General features: G+C 40.3%; 1 protein-coding gene across 1 annotated transcript in view; it reads left to right on the top strand.

Annotated features, from left to right (window-relative positions):
• The window catches only part of TBC1D22A (TBC1 domain family member 22A), a 116,087-nt gene that overhangs the window by 74,754 nt on the left and 23,047 nt on the right, over positions 1-18,286 (top strand). The window contains exon 12 of the mRNA XM_081929162.1: positions 12,345-12,440. Within this exon, the coding sequence (XP_081785288.1) occupies positions 12,345-12,440 (96 nt within the window). The remainder of the gene's footprint in view (positions 1-12,344; positions 12,441-18,286) is intronic.

Raw genomic sequence — 18,286 nt, 5'->3', positions numbered from 1 at the left:
TTTTTGCATACCCCAGCATTAGACTGAAGATGCCTACTAATTGGCAAGACTGGTCTGTTCATGAGACGAGTTATATTAGCCTCCTCTTGACGCTTTCTATTGAAAGTGAGAGCTCCTGATTATTTCCAAAAAGACTGGCGATTATTATTTCAAATACAATATTAATTAAAACAATGCAGTCTCCGGGAAGTAAACTATTCAGATTCTGTACAGATTAAATCTTCATACTTGCAGCAAGTATTTTGCTTTAATGGTGGTGGTCAGTGGTTCACTAGAAAACGAAACAAGGCAGTTGGGAGATGTATTGCATTTCCAAGCATTTGAAGATTTCTGAAAGATGGCATGTAGGACAAATCTGAACTGTTAGTCTTGGTTGTTGCAACCTAATATGTGGTTATTAAATATCCAACTGTCTTGCCCAATTAGCCAGATAGACTCGGGCATTCTCAACTAGCTTATTATTTTAATGTGTCTAAATTTTATTTCATATAATTTGTTAGAGGCATAGTAAGTGTTGATTAGTCTAATATTGGGTTACATGCGTTTTCCCAATTAAGGGAGCTGAACATTGTTTAATGGTTTAAGTCTGTAAGTAGCTGTAAAGGTGAGCACTGGAATAAAAATCTCACTCGTAAACGGAAAGTTAAAACATTCAGCAGCTAATGACATGGAAAATGTAGTATATAAATCTGAGTATAACTATATACAGGTGCACAAGCCTGCTTGGTTGTGCTTGTAAATAACCATATTAATCTGGGAAAAAATATCCCAAATAAATCCCCTCCCCAATAGAGATGTCTTTGCATGTCTTCACATTTAAACTTTTAATAAAAGGCAAAGTATGAGCATATATACACAAACTAAGTCTTTGTTAAGGTCTGAAAATGATCCGAGCCTTGCCAATGTCTTGCTACTGCTCCCAAGAGAAGTGGTTTCTTGTCTTCTGCCTTATCCCCGTAATCTTGCTAACCCTGAGCCCTTGTCCAGAGCAAGAGTGGGAGTGAAGCAGGAAATCCCAAGTGGCTGGAGAGAACAACTAATTTCATGTCTTCTGGGTTGGTGGCTGGAATAACCAGACATGCAATGTTACTTCTTCCTCCTCCCTCCTCTTTGAACTGTGGAGTGTTGAGTTTTTTTAATGCAATCAAGCGTGGTCCTTATATGGTGTTACTGAGGCTGAAGCAAGGCAAGAGAGTTGTAGGTGGCAGGTTGAGCAGAAGGCAGATAACATGACAAAGAAACTAATATGTATCTACTTACCCAGATTTGCTTCCTTAGCACCAAGCTACCATTCTCTGCTGTATGCAAGGATCTCTATGATCACCTCCTGAACAGATAGGTTGTGCTGGATTGCGGTGGAGATTGCATAAGGTTGAGTAAGTTTAGAAGAGGGGTCAAAATGTTGACAGTAATGTTCCTAAACGGCCATTATTGTGCATTATTTTAAAAGCAAAAAATAGAAGAATATTTTTGCTGAAAGAAAGGATATTGTAATGGGGCATTGTTGCCAAAATTAAGTGTGGAATAGAAAGCTTCTAAACACAATCTTGCAACAAAAAGATTCCATGTACGTTATTGGTTTTTTTTGAGGCAATGATCCTAAATACTGATGAATCCCATCCTTTTATTCCATAGCCTAGTTCTGTTTTATAGCAACTTACAATTTTGCTTGGCATAAGCCTCTTGGCACAGCAGGAAGAATGTGAAGCTAATTTGATTTTGGGTTTGCATTTCATCAGTGGAATAACAAGTCTGGGGTTTAGAGTTATCCTCTCCCTTCTCAAGTATTCTTGTGATTTTGATTGTATTGTTCAAAGCTTCATTCCATCTTGTCTGTCTGACATTTTCTCCCTAGATGACTCTTGGCAGCTTCAATTTAAAGGAGTGAAAGTACTCGAGATTCTTCCTACCACTGTCTCTTCCCTCTCCCCCTTCTATAATTTATAAAAGCAGAACAGCCCTTTCTGTGGCTGAAGTTCATAATCCGGAGGATCATCTTGACTGTTGCATCACATATGCTATCACATCCAAGTTTTTTCTTAGTGCTGCTGTTTCTCAGTCACATTACACTTAGTGCTGTTTCTCAGTGTTGACTTTGGAGGGGGGATGTTTCCTTGATGTAGCATAGCTTCATATGAATATCTTTCTTTTTGTTAATAGGGAAGCCTTAGTTTTGTTACACACTAATCGGGCAGTACTTCCAGTGGCACAGTAGCTTCTAAGCATGTTCAGCCTAATTCAGTTTGTGTCATTTTTCCCATATGGGCTGTAGGTAATTGATGATACACAAAAGCTTTTACCTGGGAGCTGTAGGTGTCGACAGCTGCTTCTATATCTTTCCTATGGTAGATAATTCCTGGTTACCAATCTAGCCTTGTTGATCTGTGTTTTCACTCTTTCGGGTGAGTAATTGTAGTCTAAGGAATGCCAGATGTGAATATTTTTGGTTGTCAGTCCCTGTCCAAGCCTAATGTGGCTTCATCTTAGATCTTTGCTGTGGTCCTGTGGATTTTGTGGTGTGTTTTGAGCAGAAGCACAAAGCCTGTAAGTATACATAGCAGTCGGTGGGCTTCCTGTATAAGGTGGTGCTCATATATCTACGTACCTGCAGAGTGGTGTACAGAAAGTGAGTTCTTGGTTGGAGTCTTCTATGGTAAGGTTGAACTTGGTGAAGTCATGATAGAATAGCACAGATGCTTTCTGTCCATGATGTCCATGATTCCAGATGATTCAATATCATGTTTTTATCTCGGATGGAGGAGCTGCTCTTGAAGAAGCTGAGAAAGTGGTGTTCTAAGTCAGCCTTGAAGATGTTGGCCTACTGTGGAACCATGTCAGTGCTCATGCCAGTGCCACTGATCTGAACATGCATTATTTATTTATTTATTTATATTCACTTTTTTTTTTGTTCAAGAACGTAAAGTTACAGTTGTAAAATTGTACAGTTACATATAAACAAATTCAAATTCTGTGTTTATCAAATTAATTGAAACTATGCTATATATCCATGTGGCTTCCTCCCACCTCAGTTTGGCATCCTTTATTCTTTAATATCTATTATACATGGTGTCTTTATACTAAACCCTATCTAGTCACTGTTGATTTTACTTTATTTTGAATCATCTTTACATACTTAATCTAGGCATAACAACATACTGTCTTTGGAACAGTGTTTTTTTCATATAACCCTCAAAAGATTGCCATTCCTTCCTCAAATTATGGTTAGATTGGTTCCTTATGGCTGCCGTTAGTTTGGCCAATCCTATAAATTTGCATAATTAGTTTATCCAATCCTCCTTTGTGGGGATGGTATCTCCTTTCCAATTTCTTGCCAACAATAATCTGGCTGTGGCTGTGGCGTATAGAAATAATCTTTTTTATCTTGTGGGATGTCTTCCCCTACAATGCTCAATAAGAATGCCTATGGTTTCTTTTCAATTGAGGTTCTGAACATCTTTTTTAATTCTTCGTGTAAAGGTAAAGGGACCCCTGATCATTAGGTCCAGTCGTGGCCGACTCTGGGGTTGTGGCGCTCATCTCGCTTTATTGGCCGAGGGAGCTGGTGTACAACTTCCTTGTCACGTGGCCAGCATGATTAAGCCGCTTCTGGTGAACCAGAGCAGCACACGGAAACGCCGTTTACCTCCCCGCCAGAGCGGTACCTATTTATCTACTTGCACTTTGACGTGCTTTTGAATTGCTAGGTTGGCAGGAGCAGCGACCGAGCAACGAGAGCTCACCCCGTCGCGGGGATTCGAACCGCCAGCCTTCTGATTGGCAAGTCCTAGGCTCTGTGGTTTAACCCACAGCGCCACCTGCGTCCCAATTCTTCATGTATACACCCCCAAAACTCTTGACTTTCTCACAGCCCCACCAGACACTGAACATGCATTTTATTCCCAGAACTGGGTTAGTACAGCGTCGTAGCATTTGGAAATTCATTAAGAGTAGCCACTTGTGGGTTGAACTGGACAAATGATTTTTTTTAATCACCCTGCATTTGTTATTAGGCAGAACAGTGCCCAGGATTGTTGTGATACCAACAAATATTTTTTGTGTGCTGGAGTAATATATATCACTGTTATTTCTGAGTGTTTGGGTGTGTGTACAGAGACACAACTACAGCTCGGGGGAGCACTACCCGTACCTGCTGAAATGCACAGTAGTCTACAAAAGCTTATGCCATAATAAATTTGTTAGGCTTTATGGTGTCAGAAGGCACTTTCCATAATGTTGATATGTAGCAGGGCAATTCCACTTCAAAGCAGCAAATGACGTTCCTGACTCTGAAGAAGTATCTCAGCAGGTACTTTCACACTGTGTGTGAAAAATACCTTAGCGATTCAGGGTACAGTTTCTGAAATGTTATGATTTCCGTAGTACAAGCAGGCTTTTTTTTCCCCTCAAGAAAGAGAGAAGGATGTGGGTGCAATAAGATACATCCGAGGGACTAAAATTCGGATAGCACCTAATAAGGTCCCATTTTTTGCAAACATGTCCCAGATTCTGGTCAGGACCATCAAGTCAAGTCAAGTACTTTATTACGGTCATAGACCAGCATAAACAAAACATATGCATAAATAGTATAACAGTATGAATCCAGGTGAATAATTATTAAATAAATAGGAGCTAGAACCAAACGTAGATTTAAACATATACATAGAATACTTAATTAAGGATAGATAATGGGTCTTAATTAAGGATAGATAATGGGTCAGGACCATCCATCTTTTAAAGTAGCCTGTGACACTGGGGGAGTTCTGTTTCTGCCTATCAGTGAAATCCATTTCACCACTCCTATGTTACAGGGTTGCAGAATAGATGTGCAAGATCTCCTTTATTCTAACCCATGGCATTTTCAGGATTCAGGAGACCACAAAATTAGATTAAAAACATGCTTGCATTCCATACCCATGTCCATTGAATCTGGGTTGCTCAAAGCTCTGTACTGCAGTAATATAATATTAAAGGAACTCCACCTAGCATATGTCTAGCAACATGCTGATTTGGGGGGGGGGGGAGAATTACTGCACTGTTATTTCTAAATTGGCAGGGTACATTGTTGCTACTATTTTTCTTCTTAGGCAATTCAGACATCTTTAAGAAGTAGAAAATTTAGTTTTGAAGCCTGCTTCTACAGAAACATTAAAAATGCAACTTCTGTCAGATACACAGATATGTGCTAATTCAAAAGAAAAAGAAAATAAAGCTACAATCCAGCTCCACTAAGTGGGAATTGGACCACTTAAATGGGATATTGACTGCACCTTTGTCCCATCAGGTCCATTTGGAGTTGTATGACCTTCATTTCAGGAAGTTAAGATGAAAAGGCATGATGATGCCACTATTAATTTTAATTCATCTGTGGATGCTGCTGTCAGTCTTTCCCATGGCAACAAATGGTGCCAAAACTGATTTGTGTTAATTCAATCGTGCTGGTATAGGAATCTCTCTTGCAAAACCCCCACATCCAAATATTCATCAGGGATCGGAGTCGGTATAAGAGTATTTTTTTCCCAATGCAAAAAGCAAGGATGTGACCCTTGTCACAGTGAAATGGGTTTCAGAAGAGGTAAACGTTACAGAGATTTAACTAGCAAGCGGATGAGAGGTTTTTGGAAAGGACCAGGAAGAAAACCCCTGTTATTTAATGTCTATGCAGCAGTGTAAAAATGTAATGATTAAAATTCATTTGACCTTAGTGAGCTCTTCAGAGGTGATTCACTGGTACAAAAGGGGAAAAAATGTGTGGCAATTTTTGATCTGATTTATAGAAACATAGTTTTTTGAAAAAGTATAATAACATTAACTAAAATAATAACTAAAATAAAAAAGTAAAATAATAAACTAAAATAATAAAATAAATCAAATATTAAAACATATTCCACATTGCCTAATCAGCTAATCAGCTCTAGGCTTCCTCCATTGAAGAGCAATTGCTAAGAAGGTTTGCCCGCAGGCTGTTGTGGTCTTAAATTGTTTCACAGATGGTACACTTAAGAGCTTCTTCTGATTGATATTATTTATTGATTTCTTTCATTTTTATGCTGCCTTTCATCCCTCATGGAACTCAGGGGTTCTACCCAGGCACTGACCAGACCAGAAGACATTGCCAGATATTTGAGATGGTGATATGAAATAAGCAGGGACTCCTCCAGATATATCGGAACTGAGCCATTTAAGGATGTTAAAATTTCATCCAGCACCTTGAACTGAATCTGAAACATAGCATAGGACCCTTCTCTTTGGGCTGACCAGATGTTTTGAACTACAGTTCCTATCATCCATGACTATTGGCTGTGCTGGCTGAGGCTGATGGGAATTGTAGTGAGAAGACTCCAGTACAGAGTCTATGCAGAAGCTGCAGTAGTGGAGTAATGTTTAATGATCAGGAATCAAGCTTCTGCTTTGTATGAAATCTAAATCTTTCAAATTGAGAACGTTCCACTAGTCCAAAGGCATGAATGAAAGTTGCTCAGTCTGGCAAGTGGTTTCCTTGGCAGCTTGCCCATTGCTTCCAAATCACCTCCCTAGCTCTCCCTCTTGTCATTGATGTTTGGTTTCTGGTCAGATATATGGATGAACTGTGGCTGTTGGGTAAGCAACGAAGTTCATGGCTTGTCTTAAATGTGCAAGATCGATCTTGTCCACATCAGTTTTAGCTGTTTCTAATTAGGACCAGTTTTTAAACATTTTAACCCAGCAGAACTAGTCATTTTTTTGTATGCATAGCTATAAATGTAATAGTAATGTTGCCTCTATAAGGCTTGCTGTCCTTGATTTATCATGGTTTTTTTATGGGTAATTGGAGATGCACAGAATCATGCTACATTTTATGTAATCTTGTGTTTCGAACACATGACTCTTCCTCCCTGGTCTTCAACTGGATTGCTTTAGAAACAGTTAGAATTCTAGTTTTTTTAACCTGCTGGTCAGCGACTCTTGTCTCCCTGCTCTTATTCCAGCTTGTTTTTTAAATAATTATTCTATCTTGCTTTTATAATTTTGCATTTTAGCTATTTTTAAACTGCCCTCTATGGCCATAATAAACTGATTGAGGGATTGCATAGCTATAAGTGCTGGAAATAAATGAGATTTCAGGCACCTACAATACTACCCCAGTTTGCTTATCTCCGTTATCTTCAATGTAGAAACCATGAAGGCTCCCATCCCCTAAGAAAGCATAAAAACTGTTTCATAGTTTAGGAAGTATCATCTCTGGTTGCAATTCAGAGCATCTTATTGTTAATAGAATGGGTTCTAGGATTTTCCCTCTGTACTTTCTCAAGTACAAAATAAAGCCTGCCAGTTTTATCTCTGTTATGATGCTACATCAGTTTATATCCTCTCCAGACCCTTCTCTTTAAACAGTGACACGCTCTATTTTATATTTTATTTATATTTTGTATATCTTCCTTAGCATCAGCACCTGAGAATTTTCATTTTTTAATTTTTTGTCATTCATGCATTCATTCTGCAAAAGCGAGGGAGTGTGAAAGGATGCCTTCAATTGAGTCTACTTATTGCTATTCCAACTGTGTGACTGTTTCCTTAGCAGGACTATTGAATCCTTGGCATTCATTCCCTCATGCGGATGTGATAACAGAATAAAGCAGCTTTGCAGCTGGTTGCAGTCAAGTAGCAAGGCCATTGTAAAAGCTCACAAGAAAAATCACTGATGAATGCCATTACCGCCGGTAGCAGGTTTAACAATTGGGAATACCTATATTTTTCCCTGGAGGGATGATCAGTTACTGCAGATGTGTCTTTCTGATATTCTTAAATGGTTTATAAATTGCAGGGTGTTTGTTGGAGAGGAATCTGCAAATAACAGTTTAATGTGTTTTAAGAAGGGAGGAAATATTATATAAACTTGTCATTTCTCCCCTAACGCTAAATGAAATGTCAAGTTGTCAACCTCTGTTTATTCTAAAGGGGGGGGGGCAGAAAAGAAAAGAATTGTGGATACTTGCATTCTTAGCCAACCGTATTATACGACAATCTCAAGTTTAGGATACAGTGGTACCTCTGGATCTGAACGGGATCCGTTCTGGAGCCCCGTTCTCATTCTGAGTAGAACGTAACACGCGACTGCACGTCTGCGTGTGCGCGGGTTGCGTTTTGCCGCTTCTGCGCATGCGCGTGACGTCATTTTGAGCGTCTGCTCATGCATGAGCGGCGAAACCTGGAAGTAATGCGTTCTGTTACTTCTGGGTCGCCGCGGAGCGTAACTTGAAAATGCTTGACCTGAAGCATATTCAGCCTGGGGTATGACTATATTGCTATATTCCAAAGTAGAAGATGCCTTTGGACTTCATTCCAGGAACATCAGACCTTTTGTGAGTCTAGAAATGTTCTTTTCCAGGTGAAACAATCTTGGTTGGTGAATGAGCTTTGTTGAAGGGCTATCGGAGGCAGTTGCTGTTAGATTTATTTCAGCCTGAAATTAACCGTTTTAATTTCCTCTACCTAGACTAGACTCATAAAATTATTTCCCCTGAAAGTTTTCTACCTTTCAGAGGGTAGGAATTTTTGATGACAAAAAGTTATTGTCTTAAATATTTAACTTCTATGGTGTGGTACTTTTTAAAAAAAAAAAACCAAAAGCACTTGAAAAAATACTGTTAATATTTGATACCTTCAAGATTCATATTGCAGGTCTAAAATGTTACAACTTTAAAAGTTATTAGAAATAATATGAAAATGGTGTTTGTAGCCCCTTCCAAGGCTAGGAATTAACCCTTTAAACCAGGGTGGTCCAGTGTGTGGCCCTCGCTGCCTTTGTGGCGGCCCTCAGCAACATTTGACACCCCTCCCAGCCCTTGCACTGCTTTCCCAAGGCTGCGAAAGCAAGGCACTGGTCTTTGGGAAGGAGGCTCTGATATGGTCCTAGAGTCTTCCTGCCTCCCTCTCAAAGCCTAGTTAGCACTTTCCCAGTTAGGACCCTGCTAGAGCCTCACACCTCCTTCCCAAAGCTCAGTACTTAGCTTCCAGCTTTGGGAAGGCAGCACGAGGGCTGGGGTGTCAAATTTTAACTTTGCTACCCTCCCCCCACCTGCTGCATGGCATGGCAATGTGCAGCCCACAATTTCCGTGTCGAAATACACTTGCAGAGGAGAGCGCAAAGTATGGTCTGAAGCTCAACAACAACAAAAAAAACCCTAAGATCATGGCCATTGGGCCCATCACCTCCTGGCAAATAGAAGGGGAAGAAATGGAGGCAGTGAGACATTCTACTTTCTTGGGCTCCATGATCACTGCAGATGGTGACAGCAATCACGAATTAAAAGATGCCTGCTTAGCTTATACATAAAGCAATGACAAACCTAAACAGCATCTTAAAAAGCGGAGACATCACCATGCTGACAAAGGTCCATATAGTTAAAGTTATGGTTTTTCCTAGTAGTGATGTATGGAAGTGAGAGCTGGACCATAAAGAAGGCTGCTCACCGAAGAATTGATGCTTTTGAATTATGGTGCTGGAGGAGACTCTTGAGAGTCCCATGGACTGCAAGAAGATCAGACCTATCCATTCTGAAGGAAATCAGCCCTGAGTGCTCACTGGAAGGACAGAGGCTCCAATACTCCCTGGAAAAAACCCTGATGTTGGGAAAGATGGAGGGCACAAGGAGAAGGGGACGACAGAGGATGAGATGGTTGGACAGTGTTCTCGAAGCTACCAACATGAGTTTGACCAAACTGTGGGAGGCAGTGGAAGACAGGAGTGCCTGGCGTGCTCTGGTCCATGGGGTCACGAAGAGTCGGACATGACTAAACGACTAAACAACAACAACACCAATTAAGCAGTATTCTGTAGATAAAAGCAATTTCTTTTTCAGCATTGTTACCACGAACATGTTCTGCTTTACTTCTTTAACTTTCCCACCGTTCTACATCCATCCCCTGATTAATTCATGAGATTTTTGTGGGCCAAGGCTGAAATAATGGCTTCGATTTCATCCACAGGAGCGATAAACTTTTTGCAAGGCAATGTAATATTTGTGATGCTAACCTTCTAAATGATTTTTATGGATGATGACAGATGCCTCTGTGGTGATGCGCTCCGAGTCATGCCTAATATGTTCAGAATAAGTCTTCTGGAAGGCTGTACATCTGTCTTAAGATCTTTTGCTAAAATATTTTAATCAAGGTCATTGTTTATATTTGATATTTTTTATTTTTTTTTAAAAAAAATAGCTTTTAGCTATTGGCCCGCCGTTTTATACATTTAAAGATGAAACCGGTCATAACTTCAAGGGCTGCAAATGGAAAGTTATAATAGGTAGCAGGTGTTGGGAAAGGCAATTATGCATTAGGTGTTTTGCTCAATTTCCAAAACTGTCCAAGACTATCCGTTTGAAATACTTTGTAGCCTAGTTTTATCTCTGAACCATGATGAATTCTTAAATCTAAAGGGAATATGCATTTTTCCTTTAATGAATTGAATACTTAAGCCCATTTGATTTGATTTAAAAGAGCCTAGGAAAACAGTATTGGAACGCAATGTGGAATTGGAAAATATCAGGAGCAAATGGCATGTTTTACAATTATTTTGAAAGAGCTGTTGGATGTAGCTTGTATAACAGCAGTGTTCACTTTTGGTAAAGATTATTCGAAGGTTCTCATGAACTTTGTGCTGAGTTTCTTCTCTGGCTTTGTTTCGTTCGTCTTGGACCTAGACTGAAAACTGTTTATACCCCCCCCCCAACCTCCACTTGAGAACATTAGTGCCCGCTTGGGTCAGAAGTCCACAGTGAAGTCCACAAATGGGGCTTGAAGAGTACTAGCACTCTTCTGCTATTATTCTCCAGCAATTGGCATTCAATAGCCCCCAATTGCAATTCGCCCTTTTCAGAGCAGTTTTAATTGAACTATCCACCATGACCTCCAGATTTTCTTGCTTAGTCACCGTCAGTTCAGACCTCACCAATGAACGTGAAGTCAGCGGATTCCATGTTTCTCAGGTTTAAATGCCAGAATTTCACTGCTCATCCCAATCTCCTCATTATTTATGAACACTTTAAATAGCATTGGGAATCTTACTTCATTGTGAGTACTGTCTGTTTGCTTCTACCCCCTATTTCATGTTTATCTAGAAATAATCCATAGGCGCAGCCAACCTCTTTTTCTCTGTCTGCTAATTTTATTCAAAGCTTTGATGGAGGGACTTTGTTGAAAGCATTGTGAAAGTTCACGTACATCATGACATATTCAAAGATGTCAAATACTTGTGACTGAGGATTTACCGTATTTTTCGCTCTATAGGGCGCACTTTTCCCCCCTCCAAAAATGAAGGGGAAATGTGTGTGCGTCCTATGGGGCGAATACAGGCTTTCGCTGAAGCCTGGAGAGCGAGAGGGGTTGGTACTCTCCAGGCTTCAGGAAGCTCTGCACAACCCTCGGGAGCCCGGCGCCAAGCCCCGTGCCTGGGGGGGGGGAAATATTTTTTTTTCTTTATTCCCCCCCCAAAAAAACTAGGTGCGTCCTATAGGGCGGTGCGTCCTATAGGGCGGTGCATCCTATGGGGCGAAAAATACGGTAACTTTGCAGAAGCAATGCTGATTCTTCCTCAGCAAAACCTTTTCTTCTATATGCTTAATAATGTGTTACCTGTAATAATAGTTTCCACCAATTTACCTGGAAAAAAAATCTAGGCCAACAGGCTTGTAATTACCTGGATTTCTCATGGTATAATGGTATTGTATTGGGGGCATTCAACTTCAGAAGCTCTAATGATCTCAGCTTCATGTTGATGTTAAATAGTTTGGGAAATAAGATTTATCTCTGTGGTATCCCACAAGCTGGGTCTCAAGGGACAAGCACTTTCTTCCTTTCTGACAGGTAGGAATGGAAGCATCACAGTGTGATGCTCATATTCTCAGTTTTGGCAGGCAGTGTATAATGTTACTATGCTAAATGGTGACAAAGACAATCAAGAAGTCAAGGAGAATAAACAGGATTAAAACCCCACCGTCTATTCCTCTCAACAAAAGATGGTTCACTGGCACAATTAAAGCAGTTTTCAACACAAAGACTGACACCAGAAATCTTTACTTGACGCTTACTGCAAAGCTTAATTGATATAGCATGCCTTTTATATAATTGGATAGAGTACTCTGAAATAGTGTTGGTTCCTGGTGAGCAATTCCCCACCTGCAATAAAGATAAAATTATTTGGGATCTGATTTTGGAGTTTGATTTAATAATTCAATCATAAAAATCAGGAACAACTTTACCTCCTGGAGCTAATTAACTTTGGAGTAACTAGAAAAATGACAGAATATCACAATGAATAAACTGCAGTTATTGTCTGGTTATACATAAATTCTCTTTCTCTTTCTCAGTCTGAACCAGAGGGATTTTCTCACTTCCATTTATATGTGTGTGCTGCCTTCCTTGTCAGATGGAAGAAGGAGATCTTAGAGGAAAGAGACTTTCAAGTAAGTGAAGTAGCCTTTGTTTTCAGGAAAAGAAATAAGCAAACGTCTTCCTTGAAACTGTTTCAGATGAAACTATTTTATTTATTGAATTTATAGATTGCTTATCACCGCAAACGTGGTTTACAGCAGGAATAAAAAATATAACAAAAAAACCCAACATGGAAACAATTCAGATGGTAAAACTAGTAGCACTAGAATAATACATAGTGTACTATGCAGAGCAGACTCAGCCAGCTCCTACAAAAGCTTGGGGAAGAGATGAGTTCTTAGTAGGCAATGTGGCCATCTGTGCTTCCAAGGAGAGAGAATTGCACAGCTGAAATGCAGTACTGAAACCAGATTGTAATGGATCCACGTAATTGGCTCCATCCTAGTACACTTGAAGCTGTGCCGTCACCACCCGCTCAAAAATCTTGCCCAGGAATGGGATATTGGCAATTTGATGGTAGCTCAGGTTCCAGGGAGGACTTCTTAAGAACCACTGCCTCTTTCAAGGCAGCTGGGATTATTTCCTCCAGCAAAGAGACATTCACCACTGCGATGAGGGACACGTGCATTTTATATGGTTTGTGTGACTGTGTTGCTGGCAGGCTTATTTTGTTGTCGGAGTACTGAGTCGGCTTATTCCAGGTGAAAAGGCAACGGAAGGAAGAAGCAATGGCCACTTTGCCATCTGATACAAAGCTGGTTCATCTGGCCCACTGGAGTTTTGCAGAGAGATAAGAGGGATGTGCCCTCTCTCACATATGTGAGCAGGGGCTGTCGAGTTACCTTCACTGTCATAAATCTTGCCTGCATACATTGTACCGTATTTTTCGCTCCATAGGGCTCACTGGACCATGGGGCACACCTAGTTTTAAGGGGGGGGGGAATAAAGGAAAAAAAAATTTATTCCCCCCCCCCAGCCCCCAGAACAGGTCCAGGAGCGACGGCGAGATTGCGTGCAACCTCGCCGCCGCTCCCAGAGCTTGCAGGACTGGGGACGGGGGAAGCCCGAGCTTCCCCCGACCCCAGCCCCCAGAACAGGCTGCTATCTGCAAGCTTTCAGAGCCCGAAGGCTTGTGGATAGCTGCCTGAAGCCCAGGGAGTGCAGCAGGAGTTGGCGCTGTGCTCCCCGGGCTTCAGGCTGCCTGAAGCCTGGAGAGCGAGAAGGGTTGGTGCGCACCGACCCCTCTCGCTTTCCAGGCTTCAGCGAAAGCCTGCATTCGCTTCATAGGACGCACACACGTTTCCCTTTCATTTTTGGAGGGGGAAAAGTGAGTCCTATAGAGCGAAAAATACGGTACACATAGAGGTAATTTGGAGTAGCTCCTGTTCGCATGGAACTTCCGACACATGCTATGTTTCATCCAGCCGGTCATATGGTCACATTAATTTCTCCCCCCCCCCTTTTTGAAAATTATTTCTGGGACATAGACACCTGAACTTTAGGGGGTTCATCTTTAGATCTAAGCTGATCAATCAAAATGTCCCGAGTTTTCGGCTGCAATAAAATACGCTCTTGTGAACTTACCACTTAGTGAAGCAGTGGCCAACATAAAGCTGCTATTATCACTTAAGCTGAGGCCAGAAAGAGCCGTATATCACTCACATTAATAAAGGTAAGTCTAGGCATATGTTAGTGTGGTTCAGAAACCACACTTCCTTCAATTTCAGCCATTATACCGTTCTACATAGAATTAATATGTCGAGTCGTTTGTTCTCATTGTATTTTAATGTTGAATAAGTTAAATTTCATGCACAATTATTTTATCTCCTGGCACTGTCAAGCGTTTGCATCTATTTTTCTTCAGTCCTGTGAAAATCTCAAATGTCCCAGCTTTAGCTAAAGAAATGAACAATAAGTCAACGTCAAAGTCATGGGGGTGAATATGAAGGGAGTCATCATTTAGCTGTGATCAATTAAGCATAGACAATGTAAATTAATGAATTTTACATCTTGCACACAAATCATGAGACAGGTTGTACTGCACTTAGAAATGTTCTACATTTATCTACATTAAATCTACCTTTTCAGAAACTTAAATAGAATTGACACAAATGTTCAGTAGTGAAGGAGCGGAATATTCTGGTTTAAACATCCAGTCTATTTAACCCAGTATAGCTATAACATGCCATTCCCATGACAATCTCCAGCTAAGATGAGATCATGGGATGGGATTGCCTAAGACCCCAGGACAGTGGCTACAATTAGCAGAACCACTTTTCTTACAGCCTATTATGATGCCAAACTTTAGTTTAGGCTCTAATATAGCAAGTCCTTTGCAAATTTACTGGCATGATCACTTTAGAAGATGGCATGGCAGGTACTGTAAGGCATCAGCTGAACTGGCATTATTAGATATGAAACAACTGCTTAGATTTTAGCTACCCGGGTTGTATGTACGTGTGTTATGTACTGCCATTGTATTTTGGTGAAACTGAGCTTCACTATCTCTGCTGACCTCAGATTTCATACTGTAAAGGTGTGTATGTGTGTGTGTGTGAGAGAGAGAGGTGTTCTTATTAATCTACCTCAAGAAAGAAATGATAGTGATAAGGAGATATCCTAGTTTTTTTCTGATCTGGGTGTGGTTGCGGTCCTAGAAGAATCGGGAATGTAGTTCACTTATGGTGTCTTTTTTCAAGAATGTGCCTTTTACCAACTTTTATGCTCTCCGACCTCTAGGAAATGACAATCTGGCTTGTGATTTGTTGTGCATTCAAACAGCTTTTTATTTTCTGCTTTTGATATATTACACGTATGTGATGTTACATTTCTGTTGATCCTACTCATTTTATTTTGTAAGTCATCGTGAAACTCTGAATCAATGTTTACTAGGATATACAACTGCATTTGTTTAAAAACTCGGCAGAATGTTCCAGGCAAACTTTGCTCATGTGTTAACCTTACAATCACTTTATTTGAAGTAAGCTTAACCTGCAACATCTAGAAAATGTTTTTACTGTTGCGCTAGCAGAATTGCCCTCTTTCTTCTCCTTTTGTACCTCTATGTTTGCTTTCAGAGAAGATGCAAAAACAGCATTAATGTTTTATTATATTAGCTTCTATTTTATCAACACTTTCAGAGAGTGGAACTTGCTTTCCAGACCAATTAAATGGGCTCACTTAAAAGATTGTCTTATATGTCAGCATTTACGGTATACAAGTCCTATATGGAGCTGCCCAAGCATAAAGTTGAATGGTTATTCTCTAAGCCAGTATATATAAAAACTGGTATAAAGGCTTGCCAAGAACTGATTGGATGTATTTTATCGATTTGTTTAAATGCTGCCATTATTATTCACTTCAGGCAGGTACCTAATTAGATAATCACTGTAACATAGCAACCTAAGAAGCATATCAGCAACATATCACTTCACTTTGTCTCTGAAGAGCTGCAATTATAGCAGTTTCAGGGTCAAAAGGTGGCCTGAAAGAAAACAAAGGATTGAAAAGGACAAAGTCGTATAGGCTAATCTGCACCTAAGGGCTTTGAGGATCATTCCACTAACACTAGCTTATGCAACATTTCATTTTCGAGCCTACTCTGTTCTACGGAGTCTCTGATCCTAACATTTTAATCCCATAAAGCATAAGTTTAGTGTGTAATGCCATCTTTCTGCACTGTTCAGCAGTTTAATAAAATGCAGATTCCAATAGACTCTCTTTGAAACTTGAATATTTCTAATATGATTAGGTCGGGGCTATTAACCTTGTAATGTCATTGGTCAGCTCTTGGTATCTGCCCCAGGAATGCTTTTTGAATTCTTGAAATAGCGAAACGCATAATGAAGTGCATACTAACCAAAGGGTTTTGTCTCCATTAATGATTTTATTTTAATTGAGGCAGCGTGTTTAATATGGGCTAATGTCCCTTATGTGATTGTATTTGCCCAAGGATTTCCTTGTGGTATTTGAAAGAACTGATGCAGGATAAAAAGTCTAGGCACTGACAATAAAAAGTGAATACCAAATTAAAGCCTTGGAAGAAAGTATGAGGAGACAAAGAATATGGTTTGTTTTGGTCTTAGCTCTAGAGCTGATTTTAAAACAAAACAAAACAAAACAAACCCAATTTCTCAGTTACTTTCATTAGGATGTTTCCAAGAGATGGCAGCATTCAGGCCATTTAGTGCTCAGCTGTTAAACATTTTGCTCAATTGAACACTGATAACTCTTCGCTCAGGGAAAGAAAATCCCATGCACTTGTATTTTGAATCTGTCACTAGAAAGCACATGCACAATTCCATGTTGATTGGTTCTGCTGTGTTGTGGAATGCTAAACAGTTTTGTAGTAATAAACCCTGTCAGGATATGGATCCTAGCAGATCAGAGTCCTAATAACTTGACAGTTCCAACTGTTACCAGTCTTGATCAGTTGCCCTGTTAAATACAAATATGTGATTCGTAGTTTTCAGGCAAATTACTACCTCTTGTTGGATAACTTGTGGGTCAGATTACGTTTTAACAGCAACAGTTAAGGACAAATAAGGAGCATTCTTGAAATCCCTATTTATACAGGCTTTTTCAAGGGGGTTGTAGTCTAGCACAGTCACCTACTTCTAGGGAAGAATGGTGATAGCCTCCTTCTCGCTTTTCCCATGCTGTGTGATGACCGTGTGCCTCTTCCATTCAGTAGATACAGAGCAAGGGTTTCTACCTCCTCTTGCTGAAAGGCTGATCATCTGCCCAACAGCCTGAATACCTGTTTCAGTGGCATCTTCACCTTTTGAAATCAATACTTTAAACAGAAGTCTCAAAGTTCAAGAATGTCATATGAATGCCTAGAAAATTTTGTCTGCAAAAACTCAAGCTAGGAAGCGGTTAAATAAACTCGACCAAAATGACCAATTTCTGACTACAAAATCCTGTTGTATCTTAAGAGTTCTGTGCTGTTGACTGAATGTAATGAGTTTGGACTTTTGGGATGGGAACTAAGTGCCTCTGTAGAGCCCCATGGCACTTGGGTTTGAGTCATGAACCAGAAGGTTGCTCTTGGTTGATGGTAAAGATTGAGTTTGGACTTCTGGGGTGGGAACTAAGTGCATCTGTAGAGCCCCATGACACTTGGGTTTGAGACATGAACCAGAAGGTTGCTCTTCGTTGATGGTAAAAATTGAAATGAAACACAGCAGTTCAGAAGTATCCAGTAAGCAGTGTTGGTTCAAAAAACGCAAGCGCACACTCTTTGAAATATTGACTCTGTGTCTGTTTAAAATGTATGATGATTAGAAAACATTATTTCATTAGAAGACATTGATGCTACTTCAGACAAATGAAGATGATAAAACTTGTCTAAACACGATGCTACAAAGCTCAGGGAAGCGAAATAAAACATTACGTTGAACTATTATGTTCAGCGTATTTTGAAACATGTAAGTTCTGAATTGTTCAACAAAGGTGGAATATTTATTAGTCATTTTGAGAAGTGGATTTTTCCTGATATTGGTATATATCCACTGATAGAAGTCTGTGAGCCGGCAGAGGATGCTGTTAGCAGAAAGCATGAGAAACGGTTTTCACTACTTCCCCCTTCCCTCTGCAGTCACTTGTGCATCCTCTCCCCGCCCCGCCCCCCCCCCCCAAATCTGCTCAAGAGTGTTTGGGGACCTTTGGAATAACATTGTACTCACTTCTCCTTCCTCCTGTGCCTAGTCCTTTGAACTTTCTCCTGCTTCCATTTCTATCATATTTGCTAATTTTGTTACAGGGCCATTTCCCATTCCTAAGGTCACATTCCCAAGGTAAAGCTGAGAGGTACTGACTGGCCCGAGATCACCAAGTGAGCTTCATGTCTGGCTGCGGTTTCAGCCCTGATCTCCCAGGTCCTACTGCAACCTTCCTGGCCAGCTGCTTTTACTAA

This window comes from Podarcis melisellensis (assembly GCF_964234715.1).
Source record: "Podarcis melisellensis genome assembly, chromosome: 10".
Taxonomy (NCBI): Eukaryota; Metazoa; Chordata; class Lepidosauria; order Squamata; family Lacertidae; genus Podarcis; species Podarcis melisellensis.
Note: the sequence above shows the minus strand (reverse complement) of the source record. Positions and strands in the feature narration are given on the sequence as shown.